The 23,880-nt window shown below is 50.9% G+C and overlaps 1 protein-coding gene across 1 annotated transcript in view; it reads left to right on the top strand.

Annotated features, from left to right (window-relative positions):
- Positions 1 to 23,796, top strand: part of LOC133511068 (complement component C8 beta chain-like) — a 66,244-nt gene extending 42,448 nt beyond the window's left edge. Inside the window, exons 4-27 of the mRNA XM_061839657.1 lie at positions 3,536 to 3,675; positions 5,465 to 5,563; positions 7,592 to 7,723; positions 8,194 to 8,313; positions 8,565 to 8,603; positions 9,781 to 9,846; positions 10,725 to 10,784; positions 12,929 to 12,976; positions 14,073 to 14,184; positions 14,270 to 14,791; positions 15,471 to 15,559; positions 15,876 to 15,960; positions 18,890 to 18,983; positions 19,098 to 19,227; positions 19,824 to 19,971; positions 20,462 to 20,603; positions 20,667 to 20,799; positions 20,906 to 21,103; positions 21,189 to 21,429; positions 21,618 to 21,746; positions 21,813 to 21,976; positions 23,111 to 23,264; positions 23,470 to 23,541; positions 23,612 to 23,796. Coding sequence (XP_061695641.1) covers positions 3,536 to 3,675; positions 5,465 to 5,563; positions 7,592 to 7,723; positions 8,194 to 8,313; positions 8,565 to 8,603; positions 9,781 to 9,846; positions 10,725 to 10,784; positions 12,929 to 12,976; positions 14,073 to 14,184; positions 14,270 to 14,791; positions 15,471 to 15,559; positions 15,876 to 15,960; positions 18,890 to 18,983; positions 19,098 to 19,227; positions 19,824 to 19,971; positions 20,462 to 20,603; positions 20,667 to 20,799; positions 20,906 to 21,103; positions 21,189 to 21,429; positions 21,618 to 21,746; positions 21,813 to 21,976; positions 23,111 to 23,264; positions 23,470 to 23,541; positions 23,612 to 23,766 — 3,272 coding nt within the window. The 3' untranslated portion in view covers positions 23,767 to 23,796. The remainder of the gene's footprint in view (positions 1 to 3,535; positions 3,676 to 5,464; positions 5,564 to 7,591; positions 7,724 to 8,193; positions 8,314 to 8,564; positions 8,604 to 9,780; positions 9,847 to 10,724; positions 10,785 to 12,928; positions 12,977 to 14,072; positions 14,185 to 14,269; positions 14,792 to 15,470; positions 15,560 to 15,875; positions 15,961 to 18,889; positions 18,984 to 19,097; positions 19,228 to 19,823; positions 19,972 to 20,461; positions 20,604 to 20,666; positions 20,800 to 20,905; positions 21,104 to 21,188; positions 21,430 to 21,617; positions 21,747 to 21,812; positions 21,977 to 23,110; positions 23,265 to 23,469; positions 23,542 to 23,611) is intronic.
- The last annotated feature ends 84 nt before the right edge of the window (positions 23,797 to 23,880 follow it).

Here is a 23,880-nt window from a genome sequence, read left to right as displayed (position 1 = left end):
AAATGATATCAACAACCGGAGGCATGGTTTGGAATTTCACTCTTTCGTGTGCTGTTGACCTTTGAAAATGCTTTACTAAGTAGAATCGTTGAGCTTGGAATACTTTCATCACCTTTAACCAGACAGTAATACAAGAACAGTAAATAGTAGTCCTACTTTCTTTTCACGTTCCGTTCCCCTCAAATGCTTAACTTTTTTTTTTTAGCCGAATGATTTCACACGTGGTCTTATAGCGTTTCATTTGGTGACTTGTTCTCGTAAAAATAAAAATGAAAAAATTCACATCCTTCAATAAACTCATCGTAATAACCAAAGTCATGCTTGCTTTGATTTTGTGGTTCAGCAGAATTATTTGAAAAATAATAATCATTAAAAACAAAAAAAAACGTAATGAAATTGTTCTGGACAAAAAAAAATGACAAATGATTTAGTTTCACAACACCTGTCGACGGGTTTCGGCCGAGTCCTCCTCGTCAGCAAACGCTTCAGCCGTCTCCTCCTCCAAAATGTTCCTTTCGGGTCCTCCAGTAGGATTTAGTTCAGGGCTCTTCACAATAGGCCTGTGGTGGTGGTGGTGGTGTTAATTTCTTAGCCGTTCTTGAGTGTTTTTTTTTTTATTTTGGTCTCGGTTTATGACCTGCACCTGGAATTTCTCGCCGCTCCTGAGATTTCATTGTAACTTGCACAGATTCGTGTCATGAAATCTGGTGAAATTCTGCTGCTCGCTGTCGGAGACCTCGGTCTTGGTTTCTCGTCCCAGGTCCTCCAACACGATCACAACCCCAAACACGGCTCTAAAAACACACAAACACAATCTCAAGAAAGATTAAAAAAAAAAAAAAACAACGCAGCATTATTGCAAAGAGCCCAAATCTCAATTCTTTTGCACATCAGTAGAAGGAGCAGAACTGGAGCCCATCTGGAGGAAAAACATTTGTGATTCGAAGAAGCGATCCAAAATATATGAACAATAGCTGCGGGAGTCTCACTAAGCGATACGCAAATGTGATTGTTTCTAATATTTGATTAAAAAAAAAAATCTGTCCAGTCCAGCATCATTTGTTTGTTTTTGGAAGTCATTCTGTTGCTCACAAAATAAAAGTTGAGTTGGTCTCATCTGCGCTTTGGAAATATTTGGAAACGCGACGCCAACCCTCGTTTAGTGACCACACTCCAGGATCTTCCCCGTCAAGCGGCGCGCAAAGGTCCCACCCGATTGTCGTAAACTGCCCGTCGTGGCGCTCGGGCACCTCTCGAGCCGCCGATCAGAAATGCGTGACTCCGTCGCCGTGGCAACAGCAGCTCTCAGCTCGTCGTCACGCGTCCACTCGTGATGAGATCGGCCGGAGTGAGCGTCAGCGGCGGCTGCGGGCGCGAGCGGGAGCCAAGACGGCCGACTTCCGTTCCGCTTACGTCCACATGTTGCGTCGACGCTGATTCGACGTGCGGTAACGCCGACGCGCAAAATCTTTGCAGAGAACCACGACAATATTGACCATGTCGATCACGTGTGCAATACAATCCATCTTTTCAACCAGTGTTCATTTTCATTTTCTGAAAGCGCATGGCGGAGGCAGACTGCAGGGACAGATTGGCCCTCTTCAGTTATGACGTCACATAATGACTCTTGTGATGGGAGAAAACGGAGCACGGGAGGCTCGGCCCGAGGGACGGCGTTGTATTAACGCGAGAAGACAAGCAGACGCCGGTACGCGCTCACGGGGGGGGGGGGGGGGGGGTCAAAGGTTAAGCCCTTTCCCCAACAAAAAGTTAGCGGTTGCCAAGTCCTCCTATCTGGAGGGACACTTCTGACACTCCATCTGCTGCCATCTGTCCCCTCGCTGTCCCCATTCTAGTGTGACGTGCAGATCTGTAATTCTTCTCTCCGTGCTCCTCTTCCGCAGCCACTTTGGCTATCGGAGCATTTGGTGAGCGCTTTTACTGTCCAGCTGTCAGCTTTTTTTTTTTTTTGGTTTTGTTTTGTTTTACGATATCAAACTGCTCCCCAGCAATTTCTGAACATTGTTCGAAAGGGCAGCCGGCGCGCCAAAGGTCTCCGTCGTGTTCTCGCCCCCTTTCAGACCGCCGTGTTTGGATTCGCTTAGATGCAGGCCAACAGTAGACGGTACTCAAGGCAAGCATCTGTCAGGCGCATTATGAGCGTCAGGATCATGAGCCCGAAATGTTGTGAGGACCATTCGACCTTGGGTAATTGTAAATCCCGAAAAAGCCAAAGGAATATGTGTCACCCACCGCGCCTCACACACACACACACACACGTGCAGGCTTCTTCCTCTTCCTCGCAGTGTGTGACAACATGAAACGGCGTGCGTGCCCCGCAGCCCTTTAGTCTTCAAGTACAGATCCCAACCCGGAGCACGTCGCACACGAGTTTATGTCGCGACGTCGATCAGTATGCGAGGCCTACTTTTGGGGAGAATCTCTGCATCAAGCTCTAAATCTCTCCCGAAGGGTTATTCCAGGGAACGGCACGCGTCGGGGGCAGCTCGACGAGCTCGGACCGACGGCGTTTCCAATGCGACCGGAGTTTACGGCGCGAGTCGGTAGAACTGGGATGGAACGCTTAATACTGGATGAATATCAACGGCTCATTTTGAATCAGGAACAGCAGTGGGTATTTTCCCTCATTTGCATTTTTCCTGCGGGACTTCGGCAAGAGCCGGCACGAGCTGTTGTGTAAATATATGAAAAAGCGGTGAAGTTTGAAGTGTGCGTGACGAGCTGCGTCGAGTACATCGCGGCAGTACGTAAGACTCGTCGTCCTTTGGCAGCGGAACGAGCCCAAATTAGGCCTGGATTTGACATTCGCTTGCTTGGAGACTTGAATGACTTGAGCGTCGTCAAGCCCTCCCCCGACGTTTGGAGGCTCGCGCCCTCATGAATTAATGAGCCAGTGTGCGGAGCCGAGACTCGCGTTAGACCCAAGACTTTGCCTTCATCTGAATAACCCACAGCGTTTCCTTTTCCTTTTTCTTTTTCTCCCCAAATTAGCAAAATCGGTTTCCGTTGCGCAGTTAAGCCTGCAAATCCGGAGACTGAGAGAGAAAACGCCACGTCGGGCGCGTTGCGTCTCGGCCCTTGTCGGCGTTCAACCTTCTTGGGATGTTTGCCGACACGGTGCCGCCCCCCTTTCGTGATGTTCTCCTGACCTAGAAATCAGCGGGCCTTGAAAACTGTTCATTTCTCCGAGGTGCTCGAGAGCTCCGTGTGAACGTCGTCGCCCCATTGGAACGTGCAAGTCGGGTGCTTTTCATCGCGAGTGTAATTCTGTAAAATGGATGTGAGCGCCGCGTCAATCATGGTCTGGGCGGTGGGGGGGAGGGACCGAAAAGCCCGAGGTCACGGTTGCATCCTGCCCCCACCAAGGGAGCTTCCCCGTCACCAAAGAACGCCGAGGGTGAAGACAAGTCAACCGGTTTTGCTTCGTTATCTCCTCACTCGCCGCTAATTTATGATTCACTCTGCAAATCCTGTTCCGACTCAACGCGCTTCCCTCTTTGCGCTCCCGCCGCAGGTCAGGACCGCACCGAGGCGGGGCTTATTAAGCGTTTCCGTGGAGATGGCGTGCGCTACAAGGCCAAGCTGATCGGGATTGACGAGGTGACAGCAGCACGCGGCGACAAGCTGTGCCAGGACTCCATGATGAAGCTCAAGGTGTGTGTCGGGTCGGGTCGGGTCGGGTTGAAGCGCCTCGGTTTTGTCCACAGTATGAGCGACAAACCTGAGCCCCTTTCGCTCAGTCAGTCGGCAATTCACTTCAACCGTTCGGGAAATCAAAGTGAAAGACAATCGTTATTAGCTTGTGGAGTTCACCAGCAGGATGAATTTCTTCTATGTGGCTTGGTTCCTCCCCGGAAAAAAAAAAAAGCTCTGGTTTCTCCGAACTCTGTGTCTGTTCCTTTAACTTTCAGACAAAAGTCAAATGCATTCAGCAATCAAATAGTTTTCATGTTGGTCATTAAGGCAGTATTTTTCTCTCTTCTGTTTTGCCAATCACAAAAATTCCCCCGGAGGACGATCCCCTGGGCCTCTCCGGACCAATATTGACGAGTCCCTTAAAAGAAGCGTTTGGCTGCCTGCATCTGACATTCCAGCCTTAACCTCCTCCACGCGACACCAGTCGTGAGCCGCCGTCAGCCGCACGTGGTCAAAACGCAACTGCTCATCATCCGGACCGGAGATTTACCGTCGAGCCGCCTCTGGCTGCCGTCGGGCCCGATCCGGCAAACGGAGACGGACGGCAGCTACGGGCCGTCCCGCTGGTCCGTTGCTTGGGCTCTTCATCGGGGTCACTGCTGCTCTGCGGAAGTGGCAGAGCCACTAAATGATCACCCAAATAAGTTTGAGCCGGTGTTTGTGCCGAGAGATTGGCTGCGTCGTCGTCGCGAAGAATAAGATCAAAAACTGTACTTGGGTACCGTTGAAGAAGCAACGAGGCCCGGACTTTCTTCTTTCTGAGAACGTCGTCCAAATCTTGCAGAAGAATCCGCGAGCGTCGCCACATGTCGCCGCTCCTTCTTCGCCACAATCGAGTACTTGCAGTAGGCTGCGCATTGAGAGTCTCGTCATTCAATTCGATGCTGATCGAAATGCTCCAACGTCGATTCAGAAAGAAACAGAAATGCACAAAGTCAACTTGTGGACAAACGCACGACGACTATTCTGTTTTGAAAAAGCAAAGTTTACCCAAACAAATGTCTGAACATGTACGGACGGCAAAGCAAACGGACGACTAGAATGGAGAAATATTGAATGGAGGGCAGAGGCATCGCCACCATTAATGACGCCTGGGTTGCCAAGTGCTGCTTTTGTCCGTCGGGTGGAGATGAGAGAAAACGGGAGGGCCTGCGTGTCAAAACATGAGCTGAGTTGCAAACGGAGAGACGGATTACAAATGAGGTGGCCCGCTCGTTAATGTCGCTGCCATTTTGTCAGACTTTTGGCAGGTCTTTTCTTCTCGGCCAACCTTTGTTCTACGAAAGACGCTTCAAGCGCACCGGTGGCGTCAAAAGGGGAACATAGTGGAAACGGTCATTTTTTTTCCTTCTTTCTCTTTTTATAAATCGGAGTTGAGATGTTCCCCGGGGAGGCGGGGAAAAAAAGACATCAAAGGCGATCCCGGTTGTTCAATCAGGGAAACGTGCGGGTCGCTGCTTTTTGTCGGCATTGTTCTCACGTACGTGTGTCACGATGACGTGCACGAGACCTACTTGAAGAAAACGGGGAAAATGGGCCTTGTTTGCAATTATAGTACAACGCACTGCATGAGGTGACGTGAATTCCTCTTTCAGAAAAGGCGGCGGAAAGAACTCGCGGTCCTGTCGCATCTTACGTAACCGATGTCACCCCCGATCAGGACCTCACCTGAGGGGTCACGCTGTAGACGAAAGCTTCGCGCCTGGCATTTTCGTCCGCTCACGTCCGTGCTTGTGATCTCCTGCAGGGCGTGGCTTCCTCGGCGCGTTCCAAAGGGGAGCACAAGCAGAGGGTCTTCTTGACGGTCTCCTTCGGAGGGATCAAGATTTACTGTGAACGATCGGGGGTGAGTACCGAGCCGGAGGAGGCGCGTTTGCTCATCCCAGCTGCACCAAAACATCTCTGCCAGCTGCTGGGCTGCCAAACTACGGCGTAGGACATCCAGAGGGCAGATGTTGCACACTCGCCTACACAATGGCCGCCGGGGCCGCCATCTTGTGCGCTTGCCATCGAACGCCATCCCGCAACACAGCGGAGAGAGAACGTTCACAAGGTTATCCTGATCATTTGCTTCCTCAAAAGAGAGAGAATATCTTGCGGCCGGTGACTGATGATGGCAGATCTATAGCGCTAGCGTTCGAATTCCATATGCTAACGATGTGCTCGGGGAAGCGCTTCACATCACTCGGGCCCAGTTTCCCGCTAATGATGCCGCACGGCGCAATGAGCAATTCGGGCTGTCTCGTCTCCGCCTCCGTCTTGGCCTTCTTCCCTTTGGCGAGCCGGCAGGCCCGCTGTTCCATTACGGGATGATGGAGAGGCTCGCCTCGCCCGCCTCAGCCCATCCTGCGGCGTGGTGTCAGCGCTGCTCATCGGAGCTAACTGATAATTAGCACGCCGTTCCGCCCCTTAATGATCATTGCCACTAATAGTAATTACACTGCGGCTCCACCTCAGCTGCGCTAAACTTCTGATTACGCAGCTTTTGTCCCGTAGCTTTCGGCCTCCGTGCCACAAACCTCGACGTCGACGATGACATCAATTTTGTGGATGACTGACGTACTGGTGACGTTCCATTAAGGCCGCCGCTTGACGAGCCCATTTGTTGTCGTTGTTGTTGGCGAATCACGTCCCCTGATGCTCGTCATTTAATTCACCGATTTGGCGGCGGTAAATAACACTCCACACGTAATATCTTTCTGGTATTACTACGGAGGAACTGGGGATCACTCGCTGCGATGGGAACGCTTTACAGAAAGCTGACATGATTCTCCGCTGAATGGAGTCGCATTAGTTTTGTGTTCTACTTGAATGCAGACGCCGCTCGCCGTGCTCCCCGCTGAATTTGCCTAATATTCAGCTCCTCCCCATGCGTTTGAGCTTATCTTCGCTAATAGCGGGGGGCGGGTGGGGGGGGGGGGGGCTGACAGCAAAAAAAATCCATCTGTGAGTTTCCTTTTTTATTTATTTTTAATTTACCGCATGATATTTTCGTCCTGATTCACAAAGACGGTTCAGTCGAATTTCGACTAGCCTCCGCAAGAGTTGATCATTTTACACGGGCGGCATGGCGTGCTCGTTGTTAGCCTCCCGCATATTCCGGCCCCCTCCCTTATTTCAAAAACATACGCCTTCGTTTTAGGTCAACTGATGACTTGAACTTGAACCGAATTGTTCCCCTCCCGCCTCTCGGCCAATCTGAGACTTCGGACTCACCCGGGAGCTTAATGAGGACGAGCGAGCGCTACATAACATTTTTGGAGGAGAATCTCTGCTATTGCCGTGGCAACCACAAGCATCCTTGGTCTTTGGTCTTAATGGCGGCCAAGTCTTGGGGGCTCTAATGTCAATGTAACGTCGACATTACAGTAATATTTGCATTAGCAACACCACCATCGTCCTACATTTCAAAGTGAAATCTGCTGCTTTGCACTACTTTATTCAAGCGTATTGAATTTTTTTTTTTTTTTTTTTTTTCCAGATTTGAGCTGCGTTGAGCAAATTGCGCACAAGCGTTGTGTCGTTCCAACAAAACAATTTGTTGAGTTAGTTTGATGAGGTTTAAGGCTGTCGCAGGTCAAAGGATCCTTGGACTCGTGACAGCCTTTTGGCATGATCCACTTTTTTTTCTGACCGCGTATTTGTCAATTTGTTCCTTCATTTCCCTTCCACTTTTCTTCTGTTGGTGATCATGAATGAAACACAGATATGTACTCTCGTTAAAGGCGTCTAGTATCCGACAGGCTATGTCCTGATCATCTCGTTACCAAGTTGATGATTAGCCGTTCATGATTCAACTTATAGGCAAATACCGCCGACCTTAACGCTACATCTTGACGAGACCAAACGTTTCTTCTGCGCCCGTTCCGTGCAGGTGCTCCAACATCAGCACTCGGTCCACGAAATCAGCTACATTGCCAAGGACACCAGGGACCACCGGGCCTTCGGCTACGTCTGCGGAAAGGAAGGCCACCACAGGTTCGTGGCCATCAAGACCGCCCAGTCGGTGAGTACTTTGACGGAAAAGCACGGCTAGCAAAAAATGCATTTAGCCGTGTGTCACAATCATTTCAAATGTCATTGGAAAACATAATGTACTGTACTTTTGTATGAAAGCGGGTCGTCACTTTGCAAAAATCGGAAAATGCGGATCCCGCAGTGACAACAATCGAGACCCACGGATGTAGTCTTCAGGTTGTTGAAGGTTGTACGAAGTGCAATTAACTTGAAGGGAACACACACGGCATGGGGCGGCATTCCCACCCAGAATCTCCCAACTGTGGTGCAGATGTGCTCAGAAAATGCTCCACTGTTCCACCGAGCGAATCCAAACGAAATAACCGTCAATCTACCATTTGGGACGGAGCGCATTGTCTCGCCTGTCCTCCATCTCCAAATCCTCCCCCCGGGCCGGATGAACTGGATTCCTGCGCATTTCTCACAGCGCCTTGCTCGGGTTTTCACCCCTCGGCACAGGCGGAGCCTCTCATCGTCGACCTGCGCGACCTCTTTACGCTCGTCTTCGACCTTAAGCAGCGGGAGGAGATGGAGAAAAAGGCCCAGAAGGACAAACACTGCGAGCAGGCCGTCTACCAGGTAGGACCAAAAGCCCGAACAAATATTGTTACCGTTCCCATTCCGTGGCACCGCCGAAACGCCATCGCGTTCATAAAGTGTCGGTGCAAAGTCGCCCTCGTTGGTCATCTTTGGGGACGTTTTGGAATACTGTCGGGTTCCTCCTACTCCTACACTTGAGTTGTAGCGACCACGCTATGCGTACAACTGCTGTTTTTTTTTTTTTTTTTTTGTAAACGCTGCGGTGTGCCTTCTGCCCTCCTGCCCCGCAGACCATCCTGGAGGATGAAGTGGACGATCCCGTCTACCAGGTGAGTTTGCTCTTCCTGCCGTCGCTCCTCTTGAACTCTTTTGCAATTCGAGAGTCTTCGGTCGCTCATTTGCAAACTTGGCCGGCTCAAATGCGACTCCTCCCGGCGGACGGTTTTGTTCGACCATTCGACTTCATTTTGCCAGTGCGATGTTGTAAAACCATATTTGATTTGATTTGATCTTTTTTGTTGTTGCTTGTCAATGATCTGTGTTAGTGTTCCCACTTTCTTCCAGAGATTCGCTCCCACCCAGAATTGTGACTGACCCCACTTTTTTTTTTTTTTTATGGCTGCACTCGATTTCTGTTTTTGTCTTTCCGCTCACACTGAATGCAGACAACGCTAACTCTTACTCTGGCGGGCCTCATTTGTTCCAACGCCTCCCGAATCGTCTGCTCTTGAATACGCGCGTAGTCGTTCGTTTGGCAGCGTTATTTCGACAGAGCTCCGGCCACAGTTGCACATTTTAAGAAGTCGCTTTGGTACTGATGCCGTGTGCGACAGTGAGGAAAAACTCTTCGAGACGCCTTATCAGTATAAGGCCTTTGGAGAAAACCAACTGACTGACGGTACTTCAAGATGATTTTAAAAATGGCTACGTGAGTGTTTCCCAATGTAATCCCCGAAAAATAGAAATGATGCGTCCTTGGGAAAAGCGTCATTGATTGGCTTTGAGTCAGCGAGTGGTGGTTGGGTCGCCCGGCGTTTCCCAACTGAGGAATTGACGGAATGTCGACGGATTTTCCCACGTCAGCAATGAATTTGGAAGTTTAGCGATTCATTTCATTTGAGCAAATCGGGGACGAGTGCCGATTGCCGTCCTGGTGTCGGTTTTGACGTCGGGTTCCGAGCGCCACATTGCTATGAACTGCTGCCTGACTGATTCTACTTGTGCTCTTTCCTCTTCTTTTTCTTTTTCTTTTTCTGGTCACGCCCCCCCACCCCCCCCCCCCCACTCTTCTCCCCTCTGCTCCACTTTGTTTTTTTTTTTTTTTTTGCACCCTCGCTGCTCTCTTTTCACTCCCCACTCGACACCGCCCACACCCCCCTCCCACGTGTGCCCTCATTTTTTTTTCTCATCACGTGCCCCCCCACCCCACCCCCCTCCCTCATCATCTGTATTTTCCACGTGCCCCCCCCCCCCCCCCTCTGTGCACTTCTACACCTTGTTCTGTAGTACATAGTGTTTGAGGCCGGACACGAACCCCTGAGCGGCCCCCAGTCAGAGGAGAGCGTTTACCAGGTACAAAGACGAAGCGTTTCCCCCCCGCCCCCTTTTTCCTCCCCCTCACCATCTGCCCCTGTGATAGATGATAAAAGTACGAGCGACATTTCTGCACATTCAGGTTTAAATCTGGTGTCGGAGGCCTTTTGTTTGAAGCGAGAAGAGAATCAAAAGCAGCGAAGCAAGTTTGCGTTTGACGTGCCGAGTGAAAAGAGAAGCCCCGCGAGCGCAGTCGAGGCCATTTAGGCCTCTGACGTCGTCCCCCCCCCCCACGCCGTCCTCGACGAGCATTTGGAGGAGCGGCTCGGACTTCGGGGACCTGTTGTACGGTCTAATCCGACGCTCTCCTCCCGTCCTTCCTTTCTCTCTGCCGCTTTCCTCCTCCGCTTTTGGCCTCTGAAGATGAAATGTGCCGAGGAAGAGAGCGGGAGAGATTAATCGCGTGCCACGCCATTTGATCTGCCACTGAAACAAGATCAATAGACATTGGGGGCGGGGGGGGGGGGGGGGGACCGGACCGCCTCAGGGAGTGAAGAGAGACGGGCGGAGAGCTTTAAAGCGACGGCGCACTCACGTGACTGCCGTATCAGCTGAGGCAAAAGCTCCACTTGGGCAGAATAACGAGAGCTTTTCTTAATAGTCGGCCGACCGATCGATACTGACTGAACTCGAACGGATTCAGCAGGGCTACAGTAGAATTCCCTGAATCCCATCGCTTCAAACATCAAATGACATCAGAAATGGACTAAATCAAAACGGATGTCGTAAGCTTTTCGGTCTTTGGCAGACAGTACAAAACTTTCAAGTCTTGCTATGAAATAGTGAACTTGTTAAATGATGAGCGAAACGGTGTTGCCATGCTACTCACATTTGAACCGACCTCCGATCCAATGCAGGTCCCAACCAGTCAGCAGAAGGAAGGCATCTATGATGTCCCAAAACGCCATTTCATGACTGTAGGTGTTCTTTTATTTGGATTATTATTAGTAGTAGTAGTATTATTTGTTTCTGTACGCCTCCACCCGCAAACCTCTCTTTCGGATCCTCTTGAAGAAAATCTGACGACTGATTGATCAACCGTAAACATGGCCGCGCCTGCAAGTTCACAGGACATTCGAAATCCCCCCCAAAAAAACCCAGCGCTGTTCCAATTACGATGCCAGTTCCGGCCGGGTGGCCCAGACAAAATCGGCATATTGTTTGTCTGTGAGGATGACGCTGTGAGGTTTGTAGGTGGGGTGTTGCTAGCTTGAGCTGCATGGAGTGTAGCCATTTAGTCTTTGGGCTCTATTTTTGTGACGGGTGTAAATCGGGCGTGAAGGGCTGCAGGGGCGCAGCCGCAAACCTTTGGGCGGGCTGGCCAAAATGAATTGTCGACTAAGCGGGAGTGCTACTCCTAACTTTGAACCCGGAGAAACGCTATGTCGCGCATTCGGGGGTTGTCCGCTTTCTGTCTGGGGTGGGGGCAGCCGCGTAGCTCCGACCGTGGCGGGTGGCAGCAGTCTGCGCCGAGGGGGGGGAAAAAAAAAATGAGCTTTTGCTGATTTCACAAACCAACGCGAGCAGGCATTTTGAAAAGACGGACGTCTGCGCCGCTGTGGGCGGGATTTCAATCATGTCCAATCGAAGCGGCTCCTCTCAGTCCCTTGAAATATTGCGCAACAAATCGTAACGGCAGCAATCCGTGCGGTGTCACTGCTTTTTGGCTTTGTGCGGAAACAGTCAAGGAGATAGCGGTTACACTTATTAAATGCGCTCAAAGATCAATTATCGATCTCCACCCCCAAATGTTGGTGGCCCCTCATAGCTGTGCAGGCCATGTTGGATGATTTATGAGTGACAAATAAAAATGGGTCCGCAGAATGGATTTGTACAATGATTCAGAGGGTGTGATGCCCGCTTTTCCACTCATTTATGAAGGAAATCTGCCTCGTACCTGTCTGCCTGCACACCTCAAATCCGATTCACCAAAGTTGAGTTAGACCAAAGGTCCGCCTCCGGCGCCGGACGTTGACGAGGTCTCAGCACGCTTAAGTTGCGAGTGTGCCGGGCGCAGGTCAGAGGTCGCGCCCTCGCTGCCTCCGAAGGCCCGGCTCGTCACGGACCGCTCTTCCGATTTGGCAAAGTTTTTGAATTTGGAAGGGAAATCAGGATCTGACCCCCCCCCCCTCGCCTGAGCCGCGCCGTCTATGAAAATAGAGCCCTTGGTGTAGTCCACTGTCAAGCTGCATTTAGCATTCAAGTCACTTCATTTAGGAAAACACTGAAAGCATTTTCCTCCCATTCATCCAAAGAAACCATAACAAAAAAAAAATTCATATCATCCATCATGCAGCAACAACCTCTTCAATTGGTTTCTTCGAGAGATTTGCCGAATAAAACAAATCCTAGCAGAGCGCTTCTGTCTCGCCTTTGCCGTCGTATCAGACCCCCCCGGCGGCGGCGGCGGCGGCTCCATATCTCAAAGTGTTACTGCTTGTCTGTTCATTCAGTCGGAGCCGAGAGCTCCCCCGACGCGTGCGCACTCGTTGACTCCTCCCCAAACGCGCTCGGCGGTCGCGAGACGGCTCATGTCGCACAGGACATTAAAGACCCGTTTTGCATCGCCGGGACGTCTCCCGTGCGGTTGTTCTTCTTCCTTTGTGTTGTGGGAATGTTTTGTTTCCACGTGCGAGGCTTTATTTACAGCATGCGAATCCTCCCGTCTTCTGTGCTTTTGTGGTGCTTCATCGTGTGCTTGTGCATGGCCCCAGACGCATTTCACGCGCTTCCGCATCTCGGGTCGCGGCCCCCGTCATAACGTGGCCTCTTTATCTCCGTCGAGCGCTTCCAGAAGCGTCTTCCGTCAGCAGGTCGGGCTCTCGAGGACCCTTGCGATTGGCGGACACGACAATATCTAATCAGTCTGTTTGATGGGACTGAATAGCCCCTCACCCACTCAATTATAGCGAGGCGTGAAAGGCCCGTTCAAGATCCATTTTCTGATAACGCCACAAACGGCCGCCCGAGTCTATGCGCTGATTGATGGCTGTTGAATATTCCATTTTGGTGATGCGTGACTGTACTTTTGCTGTCTCCCCCCTTTGGTTCCTTTTCGCAGAATATCAACCACTTTGATCTTTTCGGCGACATGTCCACTCCTCCCTCGGTGAGTGCCGCCCGCGCCGTGCAAACGTCGCCTTCGATTCCGGGCAAACGATATGACCTTCCAAGTTCCAAGTTCAAAGTTCAAAGCGGGCGCATTCTCCGCCCTAAGTTTCAAACATCGGCGATTGTTTTACAGCAAATACGCAGAAGTGAGGGAACGAGAAATCCATTTTCTTTCTTTCTTTCTTTTTTTTGGGGGGGGGGAGAGAGTCAGGTGTGGTGGAGGTTGTTGGGGAGGGGGTAACACTGCTTTATAAATATCAGATAAAATATCATTTGATAGTCACCAACAACAACAACAAAGTCAGATCTCCTTTAAAAAGAAATTAAAGCGCCACTGATTTTCATGCCAGGTGCTTTGTTTTTTTTTTTTTTTAATTTCACTTTTTCTATTTCAATTTGGTAGTCGTATTTGATCCTCTTCTCGTCCAAGAGGTTATGTTTTCATATCAGCATAATAGTGAGTTCCATTTGTTTTAACGTCGTTTACTCGTATTTTGGGCAATTACCGTATGGATGCGGCACTCCCGCTGCCCTTGTGAGGATAAGCGGTTAAGAAAATAGACGGATGGATGGATGGATGGATTGGTGTGTTATGTGTGGTCGTAACCTGTCGCACGATTGATTATGTGTGGAGCTGCGGGGAGATTAGCAAACATCTCCAGCATGAGCTCACGGTTTTCAGATAATTGCAAAAATCAACAACAGTCAATTTTTTTTCTTTTAGGGGTAGAAAGATTCTGTTGTATTTCCGAACATTTCCAAACGTCAGACGTGGACGCACCTGCCCCCTTCGTGACGGGCGGGCCCCTTTTCAGTATGGTAGTTTCCGCACTGTTAGGCGCACCTAAAAGCCTTTCATTTTCTCAAAAAGCCAACGGCGCGCCTTCTAATCAATCCGATGCGCCCAATATATGGATCAATATTGAGCCTTGAGCGCAGGTCCATCTAACGGATGCATAACGAAACCCCAGCCTGCAGCGTAGCATCTATTCTATGCGCCTTACGGTACGGAAAATACGTGACCTTTTTCTGCGCGAACGGAGACGAGCGAGACGTCTCGGATGAAGTCGGGTTCCTTGCCGCGCCCTCCCCAGATGCCCCCGTCGCCCGCCAACACGCTGGACCCGAGCAGGATCGGCCGCCAGCCGCAGCCGCACAACCCCGCCGAGATGTACGCCCCCTTCAGCCCCGCCTCGGTGCCGTCAGGTGACTTGAGCAAAACTTTGGTTTTTGTCTTCCTTCGGCCGTGATGCGCGTGACTTTTTCCTTTTGGGTTCCGTCGCCTCGCCAGGTTACATGACCATGGGCCCCGTGCAGGCGACCCAGTGGGGCCAGCAGCCCTTTGCCGGCCAGAACCAGACTCTGGCCTTCCCCGTGCAGGGGCCCCTGCAGGTGGCCCAAGTCCTGCCCGGGGGTCAGCCCGTCATCTGGAGCCAGGCCAACATTTTCCGGGCCAGCCAGCAGCAGTGGGCGGCCATGGCGGCTTACGTGCCGGCCCAGACCGTCCCGGCCGCCGTGCTCCAAAGTCTGGTGCCCGTTACCGCCGTGCGCCCCCAAGCCTGCGACCTGTCCGCCCCTCCTTCGGCCATCGCCAGCCCGCGGCACGCGGCCGACCCCGCCCCCCTGCGGAGGCGGCTCAGCCTGGAAAAAGACGGCCCGGAGGCGGGGGAGGGCCCCGCCGGGGTGTCGGAGAGCGGCCTCGTCGGCGGAACCGACACGCCCCCTGCTGCTCCGGAAGAAGAAGGCAGCGACCTTGATCTGTCTCGGATGACCTTGAGCCCGGGGGCCTCCCCGTCGCCGTCGACTGAATCACGTGAGTCTTAACGCCTGCAAAAAATAAGGACGCTTGCACTTTGGAGGACGGCAAATATATGCTGAGTTTGTTTGTTTCGTTGTTGGGTTTTTTTTTGTTTTTTTTTGGTCCCGAGACCCAGCGACGCTGCGGCCGGACTTCGGTTTCCACGTCGGCACGCGCAACAAAAAAAAAGACGAAAAAGAGGTGACGACGTGTCGCCAAAGTCCACTTGCAGATCCAATTTATATCCAAGTTCCAAATGTGGAATTTTAATCTGCATTTGACTCATTAACAGAGCGAGAATATGTTGTGTTATCTTACTTGTTTACCGTCTTCATCATTTGGTGGGGGGAAAGCTGCATGTAGTAGTTAGAAAATCCCCGCTCAATTGCCACCCCCCACCTGGACCTCTGTGCCCGCCCTCAGGTGAAGGATTCTGGCTGAAAATCTGCATTTTTGTTCCCCGTTGTTTCTTCATACGTTTGGTTTTTTTTTTTTTTTTGCGCTTGAATTCAACGAGATGTTGCGTTTTGCCGCGCGTCGCCCCATGAAGGACGAACCGACGTATTCATGCGCACACGGCAAGTGAGCAACAACACTGCACATATTTACTGATGGTTTTACTCTTCCAGCCGCGATCGACTTTCGGTTTCCGTACATCCCTGACGACGCTTTCTTTTGCGTGTCTCCAATTCAGCAGCGTCCACGCCGGCCCCTCCGCAGAACTCTTCTTCGGACTCCCGAGCCGTCGATCGCCTCCGGGTCGACTCCGGCCAGGAGCAATCGGTAAAGTTCAAATCTGTCAATAAAATCCGACGTTTGGCTCGGACGAGCGACTCGTGTCACGTGCAGTACTCGTCTGTTATTGTCACAAAAGATCTTTTCTTTGCGTGTTTAGCCACACCGAAGACAATGTCATGGGATCGATTTTGTCAAAGTCGCATTGTTTACCTTTAACCTTGTTTATGGACAGAATGTCGAGACAGTTCAGGGTTAAAGGTCAAATACTCTGCGCGGCTCGGAACGAACGAGAGGAAAAGCGGTTGTCGTTTTCTAAATGTCGAGTTCGAAGTTGGTCAATATGCGAGCTTCTCTCGCCCAGGACTCTGCCGCCGCGAGGCCGACGTCTCCTTTGCCCGACGTAGCCGGCGACCCATCGCGGGACCCGGCGAGGCCGCAGGAAGCCAGCTAGACGACAGCGCAGCGGGTATTTCGTCATTCTTCACCGATGGGCCGAGCGCTTCCCTTTGCGTCCTATCTGTCCCGCTCGCTTCATCTCCACTGTCTCTGCTGTTTTATTAAGATTACATTCTCCATTTTTATTTTTGTCCCCCCAATTGACCGACGCTCACGTCCTGAAACTGAAAGGCCCAACGTCGCCATCTAACGGTCATATGTGTAATGACACGGCTTCTCTCTTTTTTTTTTTTTTTTTTTTTTTTAAGGAGGCCGAGGCTATCTATGAAGATCATAACAGAAGCTTGAGGAGGGCGACAGACGGAAAAAAAAGACTCAAGCAAAAGTGACAGATGAGTGTCTTGAACATTTGCAGCAAACGGATGACAAAGATTCGACTCCTGTTTTTGTTTTTAATCATCGTTTGAGGCTCAAAGTTGTTGGCGACAAAACGAACCGACTGTGGCGCTATCATCCAATCAATCAAGTAACCTTTCGGCCAGGAAGTGACCTTTCACCTTGGACCCGTTAGTGCAGCGGGAGGCCACTGCACGCGCGTGCGTCTACAGGACAACTCAGACGGCTGCGACGTCGTTGCTCGCTCATTTTTGTCGTTTTTTTTTTGTGCGCGTGTGTGTTTGCCCTTCACTCCCGTGGGCCGCGAGGAGAAGCGCGAGGCGACGGGCGACGTTTTTCACGGCGTCCCGCGTCCATTTGCGGTCGGCGGCTTTCTATTTTGCTCTCAAGCACACAAACGCCCTTTGCGTTATTTCAGTAGACGTCCTCTTCAGGCCGCTGACAACAAAATTGGTTTCGCATCAATATAGAAATTCAACTGGGCACTATTAACTATTTATTTAGTCGGTCTTAAGTCTTTCCCAGCGTTCGTCTCGGTGCCATACGAATCGGCCTTTGTTTGTTGTTACTCTTTGGCTGCCATTTTTCTTTTTTGGGCAAATGTCTTTGTTTCTGTTTGGTAAGGTGAGATATGAACTGTGAAATGTGTTTTCCACGCTCGATGACAAGAAGGCCCGCCGTACCCGCGTCGTGCACCTGAAGGCCGCGCCCACGGGTCTCTCCTCGGAACCTTCACGTGCATTTGTTTGCGACTCCTCTCCCCGCCTCTTTTGCCGTTTTCACCTGCTCCTGCTTTTCGGGAACATTTGATGTCCTCCAACCCCTGAAATGATTTTATTTATATCAATCAATATAGAAAGCTCACTATAAACCGCTAGAGTTACGATTTACCACTGTCCCCCCCCCCTCCCCCCCTGCTTGTGTGAGAAAACATGAAATAGTCCAAACTATTTTGTCAATTTTATTTATGGATTTAAGAAATATGAAAAAGAGGAAAAAAAAGGACTTTTGTACACGTTTACTCTCCCATCCGCTGTACCCGTGTCACAAATAAAATATCATGTGATTGCCAGCTTGCTTTTTAATTTTTTTTTCACAATGTGAGCTAATCTGGGGGTTTCCAAATGAGGGCCCGGGGGCCGTTTGCTGCCCAGCATCCACTTATTTCGCGGCCCATGGCATACATTAAAACTGACGTTTGTCACTTTTGGGGGAAGAAAAGAAAAGTGCATCCCCCATAGGTGCGATACGCCTAAAATCAAGCACTACTAATACTGTACATGTTTTTTCTACACATGTCGCGATGCAAAGAAACTCGTGACAACTCAAATTGGGAAACATTTATCTTCAAAACGCCCCCGGTGAATAAAAATAATTTAGCGTCAGAAGCAAAAATGCTTTCTGGTCGGTGCCAAGGTCGAATTTGTCAACATATCACTTTGCTGATCCTCAGTAAGTGCTTTGAGTATTTTCATCTTGTAGTGTGCTCGCTGGTCAGTGTCGGTCGGGGGGGGGGCGCTATTGGCCGGTGAATCCGGGGCGGTGGGCCCCTGCAAAACCCGGACAGGTCGCAACCCTTTGGCCGATCACCTTTGACTTGACTGTGATGACTTAGCAGCTTTTTCAAACATTTTAATGTATATTTTCCTGATGAAGTGATTTCACCATTTTTAATGCATCGTCAACAACTCAAAGAATGTTTGTGATTTTTCTCTATGTGGCCTTTGGAGAACAAAGTTTTGACAGCCCTTTTCTATATTTGTAATTTGTATTCTATCGCAGACTCTTTACAACAAAGGAATGCACCAAGATTAGCTTGCAGGGAAGTAGAAATTAAAGCAGAAATCCTTTGCACAGTTTTGGTATTTCTGTCAAAGTCACTGATGGTGTAGTGCTACACACGGCTGACTTTGGTGCAGGGAGCGCAAGATCCATTCCTGCTCAGTGATGGTGTTGACATCTGCCATTTGGACTTGACTAGCGACCGGTTCAGGGTGAAGTCCCCATTTCGCCCAAAGCTGGCTCGGGTTCTCCTGTGACACTTGTGAGGATAAGCGGCCTGGGCAATAAGGTGGATGGTGTTTCTTTTGGGAAAATGGTGATGCGATATTCATTCACCGCAACGGATGTTCCCGGTCGATTATCAGTGGAAATGCAAATGCTGTCAGTTAAAGATGCTACCGACGAGCGGACGTGGGCCGCACCAGCGAAGTGCTCCGTTGCTTTTATTTCTCAAAGCGAGCAAAGACTCGTGCGCTTGTGTCAAAACGAGCGGGACTAAATCAAGTTCAAAGTCCAGTTGTGCAATCAATAAAAACTACAAGTCACCGGGATGCACTTATCCTTTTCATCCACAGCACACGATCTGCGTTTGTTTGGGATTCGATTCCCGAAATAATCTTGAGAGAAAGTAAACAACGGGACGGCGGTGAAATCTCTGCAATTGCGGACGAACTGGGAAATCGCTTGTCCAAACGGGAGCGCGCCGCGTTCCCCACGAAGGGTCAGCGACCTCGCAGGTGCCCAAGCGGCGTCGTGCGTTAGTTGAGCGTCGCGCTCGGCGTGTTGACTTTGAGAGTTGAGTTCGCCCCGGCCGGCCAACGATGGCTTCGGCGACCGGGCTGGCTTTGGGCTGCCGTCTCCTCGTCTCGGCGGCGCTCAGCTTGTCGCTGGCAAGGTAAGAGTTGCCCTCGCTCACGTTTCTTTCTCGAGTCTGATTACCTAAGATTTGGTTTGCAGGCGTAATGAGGCGCAAAAGTTTTGAACACGCGCACGTTCGATGTCACCGCAGTACAGTCGCTTTGACGTCGGGCAGCGGTGAGGACGGGAGGGCCCGTGAAGCTCGCTCGGTTCAGCCCGTGGACTGCGTCCTGTCCGAGTGGAGTCCGTGGTCACGCTGTGACGTTTGTCAGGGGAAAAGGGTAAGTCCGGCCGGGACGGCAAAATACGCAAAGGGGTTGGAATCGCTCCCAATCTGCTTGATCTCCGTTTGTCAGTACCGGTACTGCTACTCGTGCCCGATTGTTGCAAGCCTGGGAACTTCTCAGTGTAAAGTACACGTAACTGCACGTTAGCCATCCAGGGAAAGGTAAGCAAAATGACCTTGGAGAGAAACAATCGGGCCTGCACGGCCTGCATTCACCGAGTCCGCAGGAACTGCAGTCATTGACTGGCCAAGGGCGATTGGCAGTTGTCCAGCGCGAAGAAGAAAAACAAGATTTGAAAGACATCATGAAACTTTAGAAGCAGTGAATCTTTTTTTTTGTTTGTTTTGTTTTTGCTTGCTTGCTTGCTTGCTTTGTTTCTGTTTCACTCTTTCTAAAATGCAATTTGACTTTCAACTGGTATTAAACGTATGTGCTGACAACATATGAGAATTATTTGCCGGCATATTCGATTGACTTCATGTAAAAGCTTTGAAAGTGGCAAGTTGAAAAGAGCCCGCTGATGTGATTTCGGCTGTCGGCGTCGTCGTCACCTAACGGGCTTTCTTTCACTCCTTGTCCACCGTCCGCAGTATCGCTTCGCCAAGCTGAGCCAGCCGTCACAGTTCGGAGGGGAGCCGTGCGATTTTCACGGCAGGGAGGAGGAAGTCTGCGAGGTTCCAGCGCGTTACACCTGCAACAACATCCCCCTGTGCGAAGGCTTCCTGTGCAGTCAAACAGGCAAGGTCACACTCGCATCGTCTGCAAGTCTTCACTTGAAACCGTTTTGGACAGCAAAGCATCTGTAGGAGACTTCAGTAAACGGGGACAGCACACGTGGTTTCCCTATTGAAACTCAGCCCACCTCGCACACCCTCACTTTCGTGCGCTCCCCTCGGGCAGGAGGCTACGGAGCATCCCGTGCGGGACCACCGGGCTGGGGAAATGGGTTTCTTCCGGAAACGTCCTTTTGAACGGTGAAACCGGAACACCCGTGCCTATTCATTCCGACACTTTATTTTCAAGTAGCAGGACCATGAAACGATGGTGTCAATATTTTCGGCAATTCAACATCCATTGCATCCAAATCCTTGCAGCTTTTATAAATAAGATTTTCTCCCACTGTTTACGTCTCGCAAGTCTCGGAAATTTCGAGCCATTTCACGCGTAAACCGTTCAAAGTCCCGGAATCCTTGAATTGTCGGGGTCCCGTAACGCGCCGTCCCCGCAGGTCGCTGCATCCCACGAACGCTGCAGTGTAACGGGGAGGACGACTGCGGCGACATGTCCGACGAAGCGGGATGCAGGACGAGTCGGAAGCCCTGCAGGCACGAGGCTGAGGAGTACTGGGGCATCGAGAGCCTCGCCAAGGGGTCGGTTGCGTTTCTCGGACGTGTCGAGCTCACCTCATACAGTCTAATTAATCTTTTCTCCAGTATTAGCATCTTGAATAGCAAGCTGGAGGGAGTCGTCCTGGATAACAGATACTACGCCGGCAATTGTCTGCCTCACTACATCCAGGATGTCCGATTCAGGAAGCCGCACAACTTGCAGCAGTACACGTTGCAGGTACGCCGGGCGGTACATGTACATGTATTCACAAACAACCGTGTCAAAATGGACGCTTTTGCCATGACAACTACTTCGGCACCGTAACGGGCGCATCTGTTCACAGACGAAAGGCTCGTACGATTTCACTCTGGACGCTTTCGAGTCGTACTCGGACTACAAGGACCACACCCTGAAGGAGCGGAAGACCCAAACGACCGTCTCCTTTGGATTTGCCATCCCGGGTGTTTTTGAATTTGGCTTCAACCACGACAATGCCAAATACTCCAAGTCGGAGCAGAAGATTCGTCGGGCCTCCGGAAAGGTTGAGACGAGACGTCTTTACTTGCAAAAAAAAAACGCCTCGGCGGTCCTGCCAGAAAATAATCGAAATCCCGACGACTGACCAGGCGAACAGCTTCATCAGGGCCAAAGCCGAGCTGGAGTTGGCCCAGTACATGCTCAAGCCGGACAACCTGATGCTGAGCCCGGAGTTCCTGCGGCGTCTGCGAGCTTTGCCTCAGGCCTACGTTTATGGCGAGTACAGGCAGATCTACAGAGACTACGGGACGCACTACGCCACAGAGGCCGCCCTCGGAGGCTCCTACGAGCACACCATCATCCTGGACAAAGAAAAGCTGCAGAAGTCGGGTAAGTGTGTCAGAATCAGAATCATCTTTATCATCGAGTGAGGTCAAAAGGATTTGTTGTTCGGCTAGTTGGAGGAGAATACTTTTGAGGGCGAAAGACGGACGGCGACGTGCCTTTTGACCGCGGTAGCGTTACGTATTGGCATGACCAGAAAGCGGTCACCTCCCTCCCACTCTTTGTTGCTCTAGATTACTCGTTGACAGACTACAAATCGTGCACGCAGTCAGGATTTAAGATCGGCGCCAACATATACGGCGTTTACGTGTCGGTGGGCTTTCAGGGAGGATCCTGTGACGGCCTCCTCAATGAGATGGGAGGTAAGAAAGCAACGGCAACACCCAATGAAGTCCGTTTTTACGTTGGATGGGACCGTCTCCTTCCAGAGGACACCGCAAATGGTCGCATGGTGGAGGACACTGTGGCGGTGGTCAGAGGGGGCAGCAGCGAGTCCATCACCGCTTTGGTGTCCCAGAAACTTCCCTCTCCGGAGCTGATGAAGCTGTGGGGCGAGGGAGTGCGCTTCAACCCAGACTTCCTTCGCAGAACGGTACAAGACTCTGCTCCATTTTGAAGTGTGTGACTGAAGAGAGACCAAGCTAGCAACCAATGCTTGACTGACTCGAAGGGAACCCCGATCAGCAATAGCCAAAGCTGACGTCAGCGCCACGACCGCTGAAATGTTCCTGGGAAATATCTTTTGTCCGCCACGATGACTCGACTGCGCATGTCAAACTTCTAACGAGTGAATAGATGAAAGCGTTGGTGGCCAAACCGGAGGTCGGCTCATAAAATGAGACAGCAGACGTGAAACGAAAACATTTTCCTCATCGTCGACGATATACTATTCATCCTTCTCGCCTAAAAAAATAGCGTTCCAACCTGCGATCCACTTTTGGGTCCCGGCCCACCAGTTGAGAACCTCAAAGCCTTTCAAGTACGTGTCGCGTTTCCAATTTCTGCCAAAAGGTTTTCACTTCCTCATCACGGCTTTCGACCGGTGACACTGAATTGAATCCCCAGTGGAGATCTAAAAAAAAAAAGACGCCGCTTTTTCCTCTCAAATCCTTCACTCGCGGGAGGGCTTTGCACATTTCATCGTTTTCCCGAGCTTCACTTCCGGAGAGATGTGCTGCATTCAACAAAAAGGAAGAAGGAATCCAAATTGGGGCTCATGAGGCCCAAACCCAAAGTGGTCCAAGGTCACCCAAGGGGACAAAAAAAAAAAAAAAAACCATTCAAAAAGTCCGGTCGACAAATTGCAAAGAAGTCCTTGGAGACGATCTTTCCTTTTTTTTTTTTTCCGGGTTTGTCCTTTTGAGTGACGTTCCGTTAACCCTGCTAAGTTGAGGACTTCTGCTCTCCTGGCAGAAATACGTACAGTCGTTGACTTTTTAATTGAAATTCCTACATCACGTTGACAAAGAAAAACTCTTACTCTGGAGAAAAGAAAAACAATCATTTGCAATTTTGTTCACGTCTAGCTGGAGATCAGTCTTGACGGAAGTGGACGCATTTACCGGGAAAAGTGGTTCACGTTGTCAACAAAATTGGCAAAGGCCCCTCAGGGCCAAGCAGCTGCCTTGATCAGAGCCAAGTTTGAGAGTAAACCAAAGGGAAAACGTTCCAAATGAAAAAACACAGTCAAGGTTCACTTGTGGGCGTTGCGTGTCCCCCTCCTTAGACCCGACCGCTGTACGAGCTGATCACCTCCAGAGACTTCAGCCAGGACGCCGCCCTGAAGAGAAACCTGAAACGGGCCCTTTTGGAGTACTTGGAAGAGGCCAGCTCGTGTCGATGCGCTCCTTGCCGCAATAATGGCGTGGCCGTACTCAGAGGTACCGATCCAACCGTCGACGCTCGTCCCGACACCAGAAAGGCCTCTCGTCGGGCTGGAGGGCGCAACCTCATATGTATCACAACAAATAGCTCTCAGATAGTGTCCAGCATATTATTCAGTCAAATCTAATCAAACAACTCCCATCAAGTGCCCAGCTACCGTAGCCCTGATAGAAACAAAATACACGACGTCATCCTGAACAGGCACCAGATGCGACTGCGTGTGTCCCGTCGGCTACGGCGGCCGCGGCTGCGAGGTGACGCACAGACAGAAAGGTTCGCTCAGACGACGTTAGCATCGTCTCTCTCGGGCACGCCCACGCACAACGCCGATGTCGTCCGACAGATATCGCCGTCGACGGCGGCTGGAGCTGCTGGGGTTCGTGGTCCTCCTGCGCCGGAAGAACGAAGACCAGGAGCCGCCGCTGCGACAACCCGCCGCCCGGCGACGGAGGCCTGCCGTGCGGAGGCTTGCAGCAGGAGTCCGCCGAGTGCTTTTAACGGAGCCCGACTCGCACACGTCCATTAAATTCCCTTCCAACTACGTCGAATCTCTTTTTCTGCGTCTTTACCATTTAAAACCATATCATAATTATTGTAAAAATGTGTCAATAC

The sequence above is a fragment of the Syngnathoides biaculeatus genome, chromosome 13 (assembly GCF_019802595.1).
Source record: "Syngnathoides biaculeatus isolate LvHL_M chromosome 13, ASM1980259v1, whole genome shotgun sequence".
Lineage (NCBI taxonomy): Eukaryota > Metazoa > Chordata > Actinopteri > Syngnathiformes > Syngnathidae > Syngnathoides > Syngnathoides biaculeatus.
The sequence above is the reverse complement of the archived record's forward strand: the minus strand, read 5'-3'. Positions and strand labels throughout refer to the sequence as shown.